The sequence below is a fragment of the Syzygium oleosum genome, unplaced genomic scaffold (genome assembly GCF_021117445.2).
Source record: "Syzygium oleosum isolate NSW1041296 unplaced genomic scaffold, Sole_v2.1 Sole_v2.07, whole genome shotgun sequence".
In the NCBI taxonomy this organism is placed as follows: Eukaryota; Viridiplantae; Streptophyta; class Magnoliopsida; order Myrtales; family Myrtaceae; genus Syzygium; species Syzygium oleosum.
The window spans coordinates 11,448,290-11,465,616 of record NW_026607491.1 but is presented as its reverse complement, the minus strand read 5'-3'; the positions used below and the strand labels follow the sequence as shown (position 1 = coordinate 11,465,616).

The following is a 17,327-nucleotide window of genomic DNA, read 5'->3' as shown; positions in this document are numbered from 1 at the left end:
TATTGTTTATTAATTCTCATTTGAGTTGTCTAGTAACAATCCAATCCGACAAGGGTGGGGAGTGATCACCAGGGCTTGGACAAAGAACGGCTCCTGGTAGGCTTCTAGAATGGTGAAGGGGATAGAAATAAACCGAATTATACAATAAACATGAGAGAGCGACTTTAGGATATATATGTGAAAATAGAATAAACTTGAGGAGACGCCTTTTGACATAATGGCAATACTTAATTTTGGAACTCCAAAGTTAAGTATACTCAAGTGGGAGCACTCCCAGGATGGGTAACCTCTTGGGAAGATGGCCATCTATATGTCAAAGAACAAAACCATGAGGCTCGGTATGGGACGGGCAAAAACAGATGATACTTCACTGAGTTAATCTAGGGATGTCACAATTCCCTTTTGATACCTTCTTTTATTATTCACAAAGGCCGGTAACCTTTATTTACCGAAATTTTTTGGGACTTACCATGTCCTTCAGAAATTTACCAACATAGAAAAAATTTCGATTTTACTAAGTCATATTCTGGGTACTTGATTTTTACTTTGGGAAAAAGTCACAAGAACCCCAAACTATGTCCACTGTGACACATTTACCCTAAACTTTTTTTTGTAACATAAAAAACTCCAAGATTGTACATGTGACATATTTACCTTTCGTCAAGGTTCCATTAGATGATTTTTTAGCCAAAACAACATCGTTTTTACTTCACTTAATTAAGCCACATTGGCGCCATGTCAATATTGTTTTGCTTTCTGGCATCCATGGGGGTATGTTTTTAACAGTTCTCATTGACAGAACTTTGATGGAGGGTAATTGTATCACATAAGTACAAGTTTGGGATTTTAGGTGTCACAGAAAAAAAAATTTATGGTACATATGTCATAGTGGACATAATTTATAGTTTTTGATGGCTTTTTTCCTTTTACTTTTTAGAACGACATATAAAATGCTTATCATTTGAACTACATCTTTTTTATCATGTCCCTATAGGAATACAAATTATTCAGCTATAGTTCCATTTACAAATTAAATCACTCTTCAACTCAAATCAAGAAAGGAAAAGCACAGGAAAAGGAAAAATAAATCTGTAATAGTTAGAATTCAAGGAAATCTTTCAGCATGTCATGTTCTTCAACAAATCCTGCTATTATTATTGTTGTAGCTATGGTCTGTCGGTCAACTATTTCAGTGAAAACGCTATTAATCACTTAATGTTACGATCGCTCATATGTTCATGGCTATAAAAGAAGCACGATATTTCCACGATGGTACAGAAGCGTGTTCGAATATTGTTTCAATTCAATTGAAAAGGACCCTTCTCTCTCTCTCTCTCTCTCTCTCTCTCTCTCTCTCTCTCTCTCTCTCTCTCTCTCTCTCTCTCTCTCTCTCTCTCTCTCTCTCTCTCTAGAATGCAGAACATCCTAAAAGAAAATTAATAGGACGGTGGTACGGCGATCGGTAGGAATAGACAAGGGCATCTTTTTGGTTAAATACATATTGGTCACTTTAATGTTTGATGTAACAACTATTGCCTTCCAGAGTCGTCGGTTCCCCTAGCTCCCTGCCTAAATTACGACAGCAATATTCCTTGGTGGAGAAGCATTTTGTGGATTGCATCCAGTTGGTCCCCTTCCACGAATTTGCTTTCTTAACATTAAACTAATCACTTAAATCTTAAGTGAGAATCAGATTGAAATGAGACCTAAACGGCAGCATCTACTCCTATAAGCACGATCTTTGGGCTAGAGACACTCTTGAATTTGAAAGCTTTCCAAACCATTTCCCATAGATTCGGCTTGTAACCCCGTCAGTCGATCTTAGTCCATAAGACTTCGAGTTTGAAATTACCCGTTTAGGAGCCAAACACTAACTCGAAGGTCATCGAATGCATCAAGTCAATCCACCTTCTTCGGTTTGAAATAAATGGCTTCGACTCCTATCGACTTTTTCTTTTTATATCTTGGACCGACTCGACTTGATTCGACTCAACTTAGAAAATATGTCCCCTCCATTTTTGTACATTGTTATTGAATTGATTGCTATGGGAACAAAAATTATGTCGGCACCCGCAAGACCACGTAAAAGTCGCAGGACCGTGGAGACGACGAAGGGAGGAGAGCCTGCCTCTTCTTTGGAGGCACATGCATGCCCAATTAATGCACATCCATTCCCTTTCAAATAGCCAACTTTGTCCTTGGCCTTGTCGCCAAAATATCAATATACCTCCAAATATTTTTCAATATAGATAGGGTCCATGAGAACACAGTATAGCTAGGATGGCTTTTTCCCCGCTTATCGAGGAAGCATTTATAAACCCCCAAGATTTGCTTTGTTCTTTTGTTCATATATATATATGAAAAACCTTTAGATTCCTAACATAACTCGGTGATGCGTGCGGAAGAGCTATTTTGGTTCGAATCATGCTTCATATATTCCGTTCAATTCAAATCTATACCAAGCTTTGATGCCAAAGCGATTGATTTCAAAGAGATATCTATAATAACACAAATTCCCCCTTTTAAGAGCAAATTTGAAAATCGGCTTAAGATGAGGAAGAATGGAAGGAATGACAAGGTGATGCTACTTCTCTTGCATTTATTCCCGCTAGAAATATTGAGCCGCTTTGGTCAGAAAGATTAAGACAGCTTTAATTACTTCCTCCGATGAGGGGAGATCGAGACTAAGACTATCTATGCATAGTGTGCCGCAATAACAAAATATTGTTTTAATTCCGGATCCACTAAAGATTTTCAAAAAATCCTCGTACAGCAGGAACCGTGATTCAAGATCACAGATCATCTAGGACATCTATAGGATCTAATGCAGACCATCCAAAGCCTAGATATTACATTTAAATTTGATAGAATCTAAGGCTGATTTTATTGATTGTTCATGAAAAATCAAAGACGGATTCTATTGATTAGTTAATCGCTTGTCTTGTATAAAGCTGAGGTGATTTGAGGGCGACCCTATTGAGGAAAAAAATGAGGTAGATTCATTTGACATTCGATGTCGTAGATGAGTCAATACACTAAAATGTAAGATCTATCTTCTTATGTTTGATTATTGAGTTTTGATTTGCACTAATTAATTAGAGTTGAGACTCGATATATTAAGACGAGTCTAAATGAATCTTCCGTTTGTCGAGATTTATGTTAGAACCAAGATATTACAGTTAAATTGTACCATGTTTAATAGAATCTGAGGCATGTTTTATTGATGGTTCATGAAAAATCAAGGATGGTTTCCATTGATTAGTTAAATGCTTGTCTTGTATAGAGCCGTGATAATTTTAGGGCGACCCTGTTGAGGAAAAAAATGAGGTAGATTCATTTGACAGTTGATGTGGTAGATAAAGTCCATACACTTAAATGTAAGATTCATATTCTTTTGTTTGATTATTGAACTTTGGTTTGCTCTCATTAATTAGAATTGAGACTGGGTTATTAAGACGAGTCTAAATGAATCTTCCATTTGTCAAGATTTATATATATATATATATATATATGAAACTTTGAAAATGATTGGTAAAGGTACAGAAAGTGGTCTTTTATTTCAAGCCATACATGGCTAGCAACCATCGCCAATCAATGTCAAGGAAAATGAAAGGAACAACCAACAACTTTTTGCATCAAATTGGACGGTATCATATCAACACAGAAATCAATTTCATGCATCATGGGCATGTAGTCCATATCTACAAGAATAAAGTGAAACTTCATAAAAACCCTAGCCGATCCCCCTTTTTCATGCGTTCAGCAATACCACAATGTGGTGGACACAGCATCACCATGCTGCAAGTTCCCAACTCGATACACCCTCTAAATTAGCATAATAAATTAATCGAATTCGCAAATATCTCGGTTCAATGTAAAGACAAAAGGGACGTACAAGACATAGCTCCCGAACTTTGCTACTCTTGTATCTACTCTAAAGCGCTGTTCCCTCGTATTTTTTTATACTGTAATTGGTTCTGTCTATCATACAGTCCGCGAAATGAGATCATATAAATCTTTCTTTTCATTAAAATATGCGGCATTCCTCGTGGATGGGGGAGCTAAAAGCATATATGAATAGGAATGGAAAGCGAACCTTTGAAAGAGAGGTTAATCTTTCTACGCTTTTTAGGTCTCGTGCTCTTGGAGCCAAGGGGCTTCAATTCTTTATTAATGTAAGCTAAGGCATATCTGATAGCTCTGGGTATATCTTGGTTTGCTCAAATTTTTTGGCATCTCAAGGCATTTGCTTTTTCCATATATCGAGTGCAACTCATGATCCCTTTTTGGGAGGAGAAAAGAGTGTACGTATTTATTATGTATCGCTTAAAAGGTATAAAGTAGAAATCATGGAAATCTAGATGATAAAGCTTTAACGTAACCGTCTTCTCGTTTAATCTAAAATGACACGAAAATCAAAAGAACATGTATATTCAACATTAACCCTTTTATGATGTTGTAGTTCTTCTTTCAACTATTCGTTCCACCTAGATATATCTGTTCACAACCCTTGAACTGTCAAAGGAAGATGTATAACGAGACAAATATATCCATACCGAATTTCATTATGCACAGCAATAATCTAACAATAGTAATACCTCATTATCATTCTTGAAAGCCCGATACGTGCGGAAGCTTGTTAATGTGACTAATTCTCAAACGCATATATCATTCATTCAACGGTGACAGTGATGTGTATCGAATAAACATCGTATATTAGATAAAGTGCATTGTTTTGTGCTGGCCTAAATATTTGGGGTTGTAAGGCTATTTGGAAGATTATATCCTCCCATTCTATGAAAAGACTATGGAGGATACGATATGAATGAAATTTTAGTTCTAGCAACCCAATGGTTACTAAGAATGCGGAATTTCAAGAAAAGCAAACTAGGGAAAGCACGGCTTATGCTAAGACACATATGCTTTAATTAATCTGACCTACTCTAATCATTCTATTAAGTATCTAGCTCATGCTAATAGGCCCCATTTGCCCCCGACAGACAGGAGTGTGCCTCACCACAAGTTGTTGCTTGATGCTGTCCTTTTTTTTAAGTCGTGAAAACTTGCTCAGATATTTTTTATGAAACCTATTTATCGAGTGACCATTATGGAGTTCTTCTGTATCTTATGTTGGGATAACGAAATTAACAAAAAAAAAAAATCCTATATCTTAATTAGCAACATTAAAATTCTACCTACATATAAGACAAGCCAAAATGGAGCATAACTAATTTAAAATTTCGAAAGTTTCCTTGAACATGATACCCAAATTAGAGAATAAACATAAGATCATCATAGTTTATATTTTCTTCAGCGGGACAAAGAGGTACAACGTGGCCCAATGACCCTGATAACCGGGGAAGATGATTTCTCTACTGGTGGACATCCTCCCCTAATTTCACCTGTCCTTTACTGCTTCATGCGATAATCATAGTCGTGCATCATTAACTTCTTTCCATATTTATCTGTTCCCTTTTGCTTTTGCCAAATTATTTTTTCCTTCTTAAAATAAGGTCTGGGGAAATGGTTGGGTCCACGGAATGTCCGACGGAGGGGACAGAGGAAACACCATGGAGCTAATTTATTGAATTTTGACGTCGTCCCCACCCCAAAAGGTCGTCATCATCTCCTTTCATTACATCGAGGTTTTTTATTGTACTATTTTTAGCGATTGATCATGCATGTCTGCACTGAAAGGAAATCAATAAGGTCGGCACTAATCTATTTTGGAGATATTGCAGACACAAGCTAGACAGGTCCCAGCATCGACGTCCATCAACCCCCCTTGCAAATTTACTATTATGCACAATAATTTTGCTGGAGGAGATATCAATGTTGAAACAGACATTTTAAGAATTATTCGCATATAATATTATAAATACCAAAAAGGGGTTGCGTTCATAACTGCACATAAGTAATCTTAGACCGTCATTTTGAAAGAGATATATATATATATATATATATATATATATATATATATATATATGTGTGTGTGTGTGTGTGTGTGTGTGTGTGTGTAAAAATAATGTACTCTGCGGTAAGAAATAAATCAAGTCAAGCACTTTAAATATTCCCTGCATGACCTAATACTTTGTCGAGAAAAGAGAGCTATCACTCAGCCGAAGAGAGACAAAGCAAACCCGAACTGTTAACATAGTTTTTCTTATTTCGTTTTTTCCCATAAAGTGATGCGCAGAATCCTGCCATAAATCTTCCACAGTGAGAGGGGGGAGAGCAAAGACAAACCTTAAGTTGTGTAAAGAATAGTGTAGAATAATCACAACTACAAATTACATATTACACGCATTTCGCTAAGCAAAGACCACTGAGCAGACCTTAAAGAAAAAACACCTCCGCAAACATATATAGCCCAACATCCTCTCTTCCAGTTCTAACCACTGCCGTTCGGTATGGGAAGTCACGTTTCCGTCAAGGACGCCGTTTTGGTCTCTCCGGTCGAGCCCACTCCTTCGAAGATCCTCGCTCTCTCGGCCCTCGATTCGCAGCTCTTCCTCGGCTTCACCATCGAGTACCTCCTCGTCTACAAGCCTCACCCCGGGTTGGATCGCGATCGCGTGGCGGTCCGCTTGAAGGGCGCACTCGCTCAAGCCTTGGTTCCGTATTATCCGCTTGCAGGCCGGGTCAAGGCCAAGCCGGACGGCTCGAGGCTCGAAGTGCTGTGTCGGGCGCAAGGCGTGCTTTTCATCGAGGCCGTGGCCGACCACATCGTGATCAGCGACTTCGAGCGGCCCCCAAAGCACGTGACAGAGTGGCGGGGGCTCCTATCGCTCCACGTGGCCGACGTGCTCAAGGAGCCCCCACCACTCGTTGTCCAGCTAACGTGGCTCAGGGATGGCGCTGCTGCGCTTGCCGTCGGGATCAAGCACTGCCTGTGCGATGGCATCGGGAGTGCGGAGTTCCTCAACTCGTTCGCCGAGTTAGCCAAACTCGGAGGACTCGCCCTCAAGCTCAAGGCCAAGCCCAAGCCCAAGGCTAAGACTGTTTGGGATCGCCACCTCATGGACCCGCCAATGCCGCGGCGTCTCCCTTGCGGCGGCGTGCACAGCTCGGCAGCGCAAACTCACCCCGAGTTCAACCGAGTTCCGGACCTCTGCAGCTTCACATCTCGCTTCACCAACGAAAGGCTCATCCCGACCTCAATCACCTTCAACAGGGCCTCTCTCGACGAGCTCAAAAGGCTTGCCTCGTCCACAGGTCGACTCAGCGACTCGGCATTCACGTCGTTCGAAGTTGTCACGGCTCATATATGGAGAAGCTGGGCAAGATCGCTAAACCTGCCTCCAAATCAGACGCTAAAGCTTCTCTTCAGCGTGAATGTTCGAAACCGAGTCAAGCCGAGCCTTCCGAGTGGATACTACGGCAACGCGTTCGTCCTCGCATGCGCACAGGCCAGCGTCAAAGACATCGCGGAGAAGGGTCTAGGGTTCGCGACGATGCTAGTGAAGAGAGAGAAAGACAGAATCGACGACGAGTACGTGAGGACGGTGGTGGAGACGGTGAGCGAGTCGAGGGCATGTCCTGACTCAGTCGGGGTCCTCATAGTGTCGCAGTGGTCGAGGCTCGGACTGGATAGGGTTGACTTCGGGATGGGAAGACCGGTCAACGTGGGGCCCGTCTGCTGTGACCGGTACTGCTTGCTCCTCCCGCTGCATGACAGGAGCGACGCCGTGAAGGTGATGGTGGCGCTTCCCGCGAGCGCCGTCGAGAGATATGAATGCTTGGTCAAGAGCCCATGCACGTAAACGCACGGTCCCATCCTGGCCCGGCCAGTTGACTTTTCAAAGATCAGGCTAACACAAAATTACATCTTTCTCTAGATCTTACGATAACGATGTCGGCTCAAGAAATATCTCAAGACATAAACAGTTTTATGTGTTGAATGTCAATCCTCGATTTCAGTAACTTTCAATCCATTCGTCAATAGACACACATATGGTGATTAAGACCATTTCTATATGATATATACAACGTGAGTTCGGTACTATCTATAACAGTGATTATTACCGTACACGATTCAACGAAATCAACCGCCTTATGGAGGGGTCTCGTTACTATACGTAAAACATACAAAACAAATGTGCGACTTCATCAAACATAATCAAACGGGCATTACATAAAATCGCGAAAATGATAGTGATCAGAAGTGGTGGGACTACTGGATCCAAGCAAGTGATATCGCTCCATGGTGTGGCGTGGTGGAAGATGACAAGGGAAATTCCTTCCCTTCGATTTGGATCCAAAAGGGACGGGCTCTTTTGCTCTTTAATCTTTTGGAGGAATGCGGTGGTCACCCTCCAATCGTGTCGCCCCCTTTACCAACCCCTTTATATCGAGAGACGTGGAATCCACTGAGGCCGGATTAATCTTTGGATGGATCAGTATGACCGTGCAGCATATCCAAGAATCGAACCCCCTTCAAGAGATGTCAAAGCCTAAGAAACTGGATATGCACGGTCCGTTGAAATGGTCGGTAGTTGTTCAGCATCAACACCAGAGAGATGCGCGACGTCGCTTAGGGCAATCCAACCTTAGCTTTCTGCAGTATGCTGGTGCTGGTGGCGTCAGAACGAGTGATGCTGATCCATTGGAGGGGAAAAGGGGGCATCTTAAACATTCGGGGGTGTCGATCCTGCGCACGATCTTGTAAGGATTGTTTATTGGCAAGGTCAAAGCATGTCGATTGGACAGGAGTGGTTGCTTTGCTTGTGGATGATGGTCGTGGCAGATGATTCATGCACTTGCTAGTCAACGCCTGCCTTGGCACAAAGGGAGATAGAGAGAGAGGGAATTCTGATCATAAGGAAGAGTAGTTTTCTTGACCCACCCAAAGTCAACGGCCATTAGTTGTCTGAAGAGTTTGACTACCAGTTGGACCTGGGCTAGGGCCTTGAGAACTTTATTTTGCGTGGATTTAAGCCCATGACATATAGAATCATTCATGGTTCTTTTGTGCTTAATCTGTTCGATCATACTATAAAGATAGAGTAAAAAGAGACGTAAGCATACTTACACATACCGTAAGGTAAAGGAACGTCCTCTTCATCCAATAGCATTAAAGTAATCTCGTCTTCTTAGGGATCGGTCGAGTGGTTATCCGATTGAGATTCATTATCTCCTCAATTCAAGAAACTTGAGATCTTGAGTAAAATTTCTACCCAGCGATTTATTTCTGAGCCCTTTGGTCAAACGAGAAACGGGGTCGTGGTTAGTCTCATCAGTGGCAGCTCTTGTCGGTCCACGATTAAGGAAAAACATCATCGACAAGAAAATCAATACTCGTTCTTTCTTCTTTTAATTTTTGGGCCATGATGGGATCTGTCCCTACTTACTTATTAAGTCATTGTTCCATAATATCCTGCCTACTACCTTGACACTTTTTTTGAACGTGGTTGGTTTTGTGATCACGGGATTGTCTTTCTTTTCCAAGATTATCAAGTGAAATATAATACTAAATCGAGTACTCCGCACGCATACATTTTAACCTAAGAGTTATATATAAAGAAGATCTTCGAGGAGGAAGTTGATATATAGTTTAATGAAACGGGCAATGTGAAATATAATACTAAATCGAGTACTCCGCACGCATACATTTTAACCTAAGAGTTATATATAAAGAAGATCTTCGAGGAGGAAGTTGATATATAGTTTAATGAAACGGGCAATGTGACTCTCCTCTAACCAAACGAAAGAAGAGAAAGCTTTACAAAAACAACAGGATCTCTCTCGCCAGCCTGTACATCGATCGATCGATCGATCGATCTCTCTCTAGAAAGTTGCTCTAGTGGTCCAATTTTGCTGCATGCAATTAGGAGTTTTATGAGTTCCGAGGAGCAGAGGCTGCATGTCCTCAGCTTTTCATCTCCCACACATGTATAGGGTCATCATCATACGGGCAAGAACCCAGGGATTCTACAGTGGTGGAGCAAATTATGCCGGTCTATTTAATGCAATTTATCCATCGTATTATTCACTTCAAGTTTGAGAAACAAATTAATTATTAGACGCTTCGAGAGCCTCGATGTTGGTTCTCTACCTCTCACGGTGCTCTCCTTAGTTGCTCGACAAATCTCAATCATAGAAAATAATCTTATTTTCACAAACGAAAATTTATATACACAGCGATGTTTTCAAGGGAAAAATTTTAGAAAAAATCTTAAATCTATTATACGGATACTAATTTAGTCCTAAACCTAACAATTGATCATTTCAGTCCTCGACTTTTGGATGATTTGCCAATATAGTTATTCTAGCTAATTTTCACTGACAAACACTGACGTGGATATTGAGCATCCTACGTGATACAACCGGCACTAACGTAAATAATTATTTCACTTTTTAAAATTTTATTAAAATTTTATGATTTTTTTTTACAATCATTGATAACAATCTCATTTTCACAAACAAAAATTAATGAACATAACGATGTTTTCAAGGGAAAATTACCGAAAAAATCTTAAACCTATTGTACGGATAATAATTCAGTCCTAAACCTAACAATTGATCATTTTAGTCCTCAACTTTTTGGCAATTTTTCAATATAATTATTCCAGCCAATTTTTGCTGAAAAACACCGACGTGGATGTTGACCATCTTACGTGAGACAACCAAAACCGACGTAAATAATTTTTTCACTTTTTCAAATTTTATTAAAATTTTATGAATTTTTTATCTTTTTCTTTTCTTTTCTTTTTCACAATGGTTGGCAAAAGTCGCGGAGGCTCGCTAGCCTCTAGTGAGGGTTCGCGGCTTTGCCCCAGGGGTTGGCAAGCCCTGGTGGCCCTCGCCAGCCACTATGGGAAAAAAAAAGTAAAAAAGGAAAAAAAGAGAAAAATACAAAAAATTCAGAAAATTTTTTAAAAATTTGAAAAAACTTTCTACGTTAATGCCAGCGGCTATGCCATGTAAGATAGCAAGTATCCACGTCACCGATTTTCATTCAAAATTGGCCGGAATGATTTCATTAGTAAATTGTCAAAATATTTAGGATTGAATAAAATAAATAAATTGGTCAAATTTAAAAGGATTAGAACTGAATTGATATCCGTACAATATATTTACGATTGTTTTTCGGTAATTATCCCTATTTTTCGAGTAATGTGTTTTTTTTTTTGTCGAAGAGTAACGTTGCTTACTGACTCAGCACAGAGATTAGACAAACAGTGGACGAGATCAGTGCATTCAACATGGTAATCGGCGAGTAGGACAAACCTCCTTCTCTGTCTCTCGCTGTTCGTGCACCTGTGCCGCTAGGAGAGATCCTATGCATCCCTCGAAAGGCCAACTGCTGCAAAAACAGCCGAAAAATGGGGGCAAAAGGGGCGAAATTTGGCTTTCACCGCCGTTTGTGTGTCTTGGCGAGATGTTCAGTTTGGACACTATCGTTTAATGCTCTTGTGATGTGATGACTTCGATCGTGTACGATGGACTTGCAATGACTTCTTTTAAACCTTTTTGGACTTCTATATGTTAGGTATGAGCGATTACGGACGTATTGATCTTGGAATAGGTTTATTTTTAGCTAAGTGAATATAGATAGTGTTAAGGCCGCACGGTAGAGGTCTGATGACTTTGCCTGGGGAGATCATCAAGGGAGACTAATGTGGGACACGATATAATCTTCAAAGTTGCGATTTGATTCATTCTTTCCTTGTTTTGAGATTTTATCTTTTTGGATAATTATCTTAGACTGACTTGGTGGTTTTGCCGCATTCATAGGATTATGTTTGTTGACACAAGCAGAACTTTGGTCTTTGTGATTGGGAATCAACTTTGCAAAACAACTTGGTTTTTCATAAGATCACCATTGAGATTGACTCTAAAACTATCACTCATCTTATTAGTCCGAATCTTATGGTTGATAATGTTGACCCTACTTTGTTTAAAGATATCATAAGACTGATGTGCTCTCACTTTGAGTTTAAAGCGAAACATAACTTTTGGGAAGGAATTCGCTCTGCTGACCGCCTTGCTAATATTGAAATGAATAAACGCTTGGATATTAGTTTCTTTTCATTACCTCCTACAGAGTCTATTTATGCTTTATCAAGTGATAAAATAGTGATAGTAAATTTACGATGTTAAATTTTTGCATTTAGCTTTTAGCCCTTTTTTTCACATCCAAAAAAAATATATATTTCCTTTTATCTTTGAGTTTAGACTAACGAGTTGTAAACCAACTAGAATTATATTGATCGTTCCACCTTGCATCGCCTATCCGACGTGGGTCTATATCCCGCAACGCTCTCACACGTGAGCCTCAACAGACATTTTAATTGATCTAAACATAGTTCACAATCTCTTAACCAATGACTTTCCCTTTGGATATGATGGGTCGTGTCTAGCTCGAGATGTCATTTACCATGAAAAGAACATAAACGGTAGAAATTCAAATACGACAATTACATGAACAGGAGAATCCGAACTCTATGATGTTTGGATTTGGATTGCATGAAGAAGAAGATAAGCATGTATGCCATACAATAATTGTAAAAATATTTTGTCGCCAACTTTTAATTCTATGAGCTATAGGTTAGGAAACCATCCATCATTCCCTTATTTTTTTTCTCTTTTTAGTTTTCATCAAATTATATCTTTGGTAAGCTGAAACGATTGCCAATGAAATGAAAAATAGAAAATTCTTTCCGGTCCAATTGCGGCGCCCGCCAAAAGATGATTCCTGACTTGTTCTGCCTTTGACCAAGACCCGAAGACGCGTACGACCACACATCCGATGCACTCGAGATTTCTTTCTGTTTTATATTTATGTTCTTGCTAATTACTCGAGTTTCGATTTGCATTTTACGAGATTGATTTCGTGGTCAATAAGGCTCGTAGTTCCTCCCGCCCCCCTCGAGTAGGGTTTTGCATTGGGTATATCGCGCATGATTTGAAATATGGATTTGCTTATCTGTTTTATGTTCATTGATTCAATGAATCGATGTTCCTTCAGTTGGCAATGATATAGTTATATCACGCTTTAAAAAAATCCAATCAGTCATTTCAATTTACTTATTCATGAAATCGCGACACATGATGAAAAAATCGAATTTAGCAATTTTCAAATTGAAAGGAATTTTCTTAAAATCTAACAAGAACGGCCTCATTGTAGCATCATTGTATCGCAACATGATCGTGAAGGGATAGTGTCCTCGATTGATTTAAGTCGCATTGGGGTATGAAACAAGGGGAAAAATAAACAAAGATTGGGCATGCACAAAAATTGCTCCTTGTAATTAATTTAATTTCTCATTCAATCTCTTTTTGCTAGTCCCACTCCAATACGGTGGTTGGAACGCTCCTTTGCCTCGGGAAGACGCATGCAAAGTTATCATTGAACGCCCTATATAGCCAATTTTATTGGATAGAAATTCTTCCTTTTACTTTTTTTTATATAACACACTTTTACCACTATTGATTGGATAGTTATAATAATAATAAAAAAACTTGATTGACAATAAAAATCAATTGTAATGAATGTGGGTTGTGTTAAAAAGGGAAAAAAACACAGGACACGTACATCAAATTTCTCTCGCCGATGGTATTTATATGAAATACTCTAGTCGAGTATTATTCTATGTAAAAATAAGGGACCTATGACGCTTCTGTAGGGACACAAATAAAACTTACAAGAATGAAGGGCAGCTAAAAGAATCGTGTCTTCTTCCGTTTCAAGTTTGGAGTAAACTTCTTCCAACTAGTCTTATAATTTAATAGGTTACAAATATGAACATCAGCTACATTTATTACAAGTAAAATTTGCACGCGGGTGATGTTCATATTCCTAAACCATCAAAAGACCTAATTAGAGGAATTTTCTCCGGGCAGGGATGAAGGGAAAAGCCACAAAAGATTAATTTTGAAACCCAACCCATGTAAAATTTTTTATACAATATGAATTCATTACCATCAATTGGATAGTTAGTTAATTTTTCAAACTATAATGGAGGTGGGTACCGTAACAAATGATTTCACATGGATCATATAAAATCCTAGAAATGCATTATGCATAACGAGCATTTGAAATGTATTTTAGTTTCCATGAATTGTAACGTGGACATATAGATTCTAATTGTGATCATTCTTCGGGTCAATGGCATTTGTTAAGCGGACTTAAACAGAAAAAGGAAACGGTTTTCAAAGCATGCTTGACAAAGACAATGCCCATTTCCAAGCTTTGATGACACTTTTTCACTAAATAAGTCGCATCATTTCATTAGAAACTATACTATAATTTTGTAGAGAGTGGACGAATGCCGTAGAACACTTGTTAAGTATGCTTAACAAGATTCGATTTTAAAATTGTCCATTCATAAATGAATCAAAAAATTTACCACTAGTCTGTAGCTTCTTGTTCCCTCCCCTTGCTTGAAATTATGCAGGAAGATAATATTGGAGGGCTCGCAAATGGGAAATAAACCTGCAAGAAACGAAGATTGATGGACCGTGATTCTTAAGGAACTTCCATACATATCTATTCATAGTGTCCTTAATTCAGCTTGAGCAAACTAGGTTTGCCTATTCTCCACCAAATTAAGCAAAGATTATGCTACAAGGCATAGAGAATGCTGCAGGTTCTTAGATCGGGAAAAATGGCCGAATTTGGAGATCATCCATCAATGCGAAACCTTCAGCATTCATTTGCACACTAATGAACTAGTTCATCCCAACCAAGCATGTATATACCTAAGTTTAAAGAATATATTATTGGCTACATTGTAAATGTTACAATTAACTCTAACAGGCAACTCACATCCGCATTACTTTAAAAAACAAATGGTCTATCCATCATTTCACTGGTTAATCTCGAAGAAGAATATTGCAGCAGTTTGCTGGTTCTTGGTGGCAGCTAAACTTACACTTAAACACTAAACAACCAAAGCTCAAATAGCAAAAATGACATGAAACCCAAAACATGAAATGAAACCAGCAGGACAAGGCAGAATTTAATTCGAACTGAAGGAAGAAAAACTCCAAGGAGAGATCTGCAGCGCATTATTACAGAGATGTAAAAGCCAAAATACAATATCAAAGAATGAAGACTACAGAATTATTTCCTAAATAAATTCTGGATAAATCAACAACAGAGGGAGAACCTCAAATAACATCTTCCTCAACAATGGTTTAATCCCACAAAAAAAGAAGAAAAGCTTAATCCCAGGACCTTCAACTTGATCTAAATGCAATTAGCATTCACTTACCTCTTCACTAAAGATTATAATCTAAGAGAAAATGTGGAATCTCCTTACCTGATCGAGACTCCAAGTGCTCAAAACTAACAGATCTTGAAATCTCCCAGAAACCTTTCTACTACTTAAAATGGATAAATCTCGAGAATATATATAGAAGATCATAATAAAACATGCAGATGCAACTCATTGCAGATCATCCTCCTGCTTTTCTCCTTTCTCTGTTCTTAAATTTATATCACGAATCCCGATCTCCTTCGTCCTTCTGCTATATGGCCGGAGAGTTCTGCCGCTCGGTGCAAATGCACTTGAACCCGCGAAAGCGAGCCATCGCCGACCTCGAAAGCACTGGCATGCAACCATCTTGATGAACTCCGAAGGAGCACTTCAGCGTGTTCCTGCTCTGATTAATATATATATCATGCATCTACTGTAATCAGATCACAACAGTCTCCTCAAAAATCAAACAAGAAAGGGTCTCCGTAATCCCAAATCCCATGATGAATGTAATCATCCTCGTTCCCCAGCGGCCACATCGCTGGCGAACCCTGCCCCACCTCGGCAGCGGTCGTCTCCGGAGGCACCGGTGGGGCCGCCTCCACCTCCGAGGCCAAGGAAAGGCTCGCGCCCACCGACCCAGCAAGCGCGTTGATGTCGTCATAGCTCAAGTGACCGAGCTGATGATGTTGCTGCTGATGATGACGATCTTGATCTTCTCGTAGTTGTTGTTCTTGGTGTTCATAGTTAGGGTTTCCATCCGCGGTGGCGGTCGTTGCCATGGCGGGGATATTCTCGATCCCGTCGGGCCGCGCACACAGATATTGTTGTTGAGGATGTTGTACGGCCTGAGGATGAAAATTCTGATGATTCGAAAGCTGAAGATTCTGTAGCCCGATGTTGCTCGGGCACTGTACGGACGGGACAACGACGCTGTTGCTAATTGCACCGTTAGGGATGTACACTCCGTACGGGACCGAACAGAACGGCGCAGGGGAAGAAGAGGAAGATGAAGAAGGAAAGGTGAACGCGTAGCCCGAAGGCCGTGGAAGCAGAGGCCGGAGATTTTGGGTGGACGACGAGGAGGAGGTGGAGGAGGACGAAGAGCCGCGAGAGGAGGTGGTGGATGAGGAGGAGGAAGGCTGGAGGTTGAGCTGAGCCCTAGAACCGTAGAGGATGATGGCGGCGCGGTCGTAGGCGCGGGCGGCGTCGTCGGCGGTGCCGAAGGTGCCGAGCCACTTGCGGGTCCGCTTCCGGGGCTCCCGGATCTCGGCGACCCATTTGCCCCAGCTCCGCTGCCGCACCCCTCTGTAACGGAACTTATTGTTATCGGGGCCTCCTTTGCCCTTGCACTTCCTCGTGCTGCTGTTGCTGGTGGTGGTGGTGGAGGAGTTGTCGCTGGTGGTGGAGACGGTAGTGGTGGGGTTTTCTTGGGTTGCGGTGGTAGTGGTGGTTGGCGAGGGAGTGGTGTTGTCCATTATAAAAAACACAGAGAGAGAGAGAGAGAGAGAGAGAGAGAGAGAGAGAGAGAGAGACCACCTCGGAGAGTGTTGGGGGTGTGGTGGAGGAAGGAGTCTGATGGGGTTGGGTTTGAATGTCGCCTCTGCTAATGGTGGACTAGGGCGGTGACTCCATTTATGTTTAACTTTGGACCAGCAAACACATGCACGAGAGACACAGAGAGATTGCTGCGCTGTTGAGGAACAGGCCTATGAACATATCTATGCAAGGCAAGAAGGTATCCTTTCCTTTTTCCTTTACTTTTGAATTTACTGGTTTTACTTTCGCAGGCCCCTTCTTTCCTCTCTGCAGCGCAGACTGGTGAATGGTTTTTGTTGGTTTGCTTCCCGGAGAATTCCTAGAGAAGAGAAAAACCCCGCCAAGTGCCAAACCTGTCTCTGTCCAATACACAACCATTGTCTTTTCAGCAAACTTACGGGACGCTCGTAAAGTAATTTGCATAACACTTTGTTTTTATGAATAACGGATTTATATTTGCATATAATAAATATTATATCTAACTTTACCATAATACACGGTAGAGATTAGAATCTCGAAGACATAAAAACCAAGACAGATTTCCTCGGAAATATATAGTCAATACTTTACCTTCTATATAAGGCA

At 40.4% G+C, this 17,327-nt stretch overlaps 2 protein-coding genes across 2 annotated transcripts; one reads left to right on the top strand and one right to left on the bottom strand.

Moving 5' to 3' along the window:
• The first annotated feature begins 6,155 nt into the window (after positions 1-6,155).
• LOC115674533 (alcohol acyltransferase 9) lies at positions 6,156-7,978 on the top strand. The gene has a single exon (XM_030596971.2). It carries the CDS (start codon positions 6,411-6,413, stop codon positions 7,761-7,763), a length of 1,353 nt encoding a protein of 450 aa, XP_030452831.1. The 5' UTR covers positions 6,156-6,410; the 3' UTR covers positions 7,764-7,978.
• A 7,683-nt stretch (positions 7,979-15,661) lies between these two features.
• LOC115671202 (ethylene-responsive transcription factor ABI4) lies at positions 15,662-16,681 on the bottom strand. The gene has a single exon (XM_030592699.1). It carries the CDS (start codon positions 16,679-16,681, stop codon positions 15,662-15,664), a length of 1,020 nt encoding a protein of 339 aa, XP_030448559.1.
• Positions 16,682-17,327: the final 646 nt, after the last annotated feature.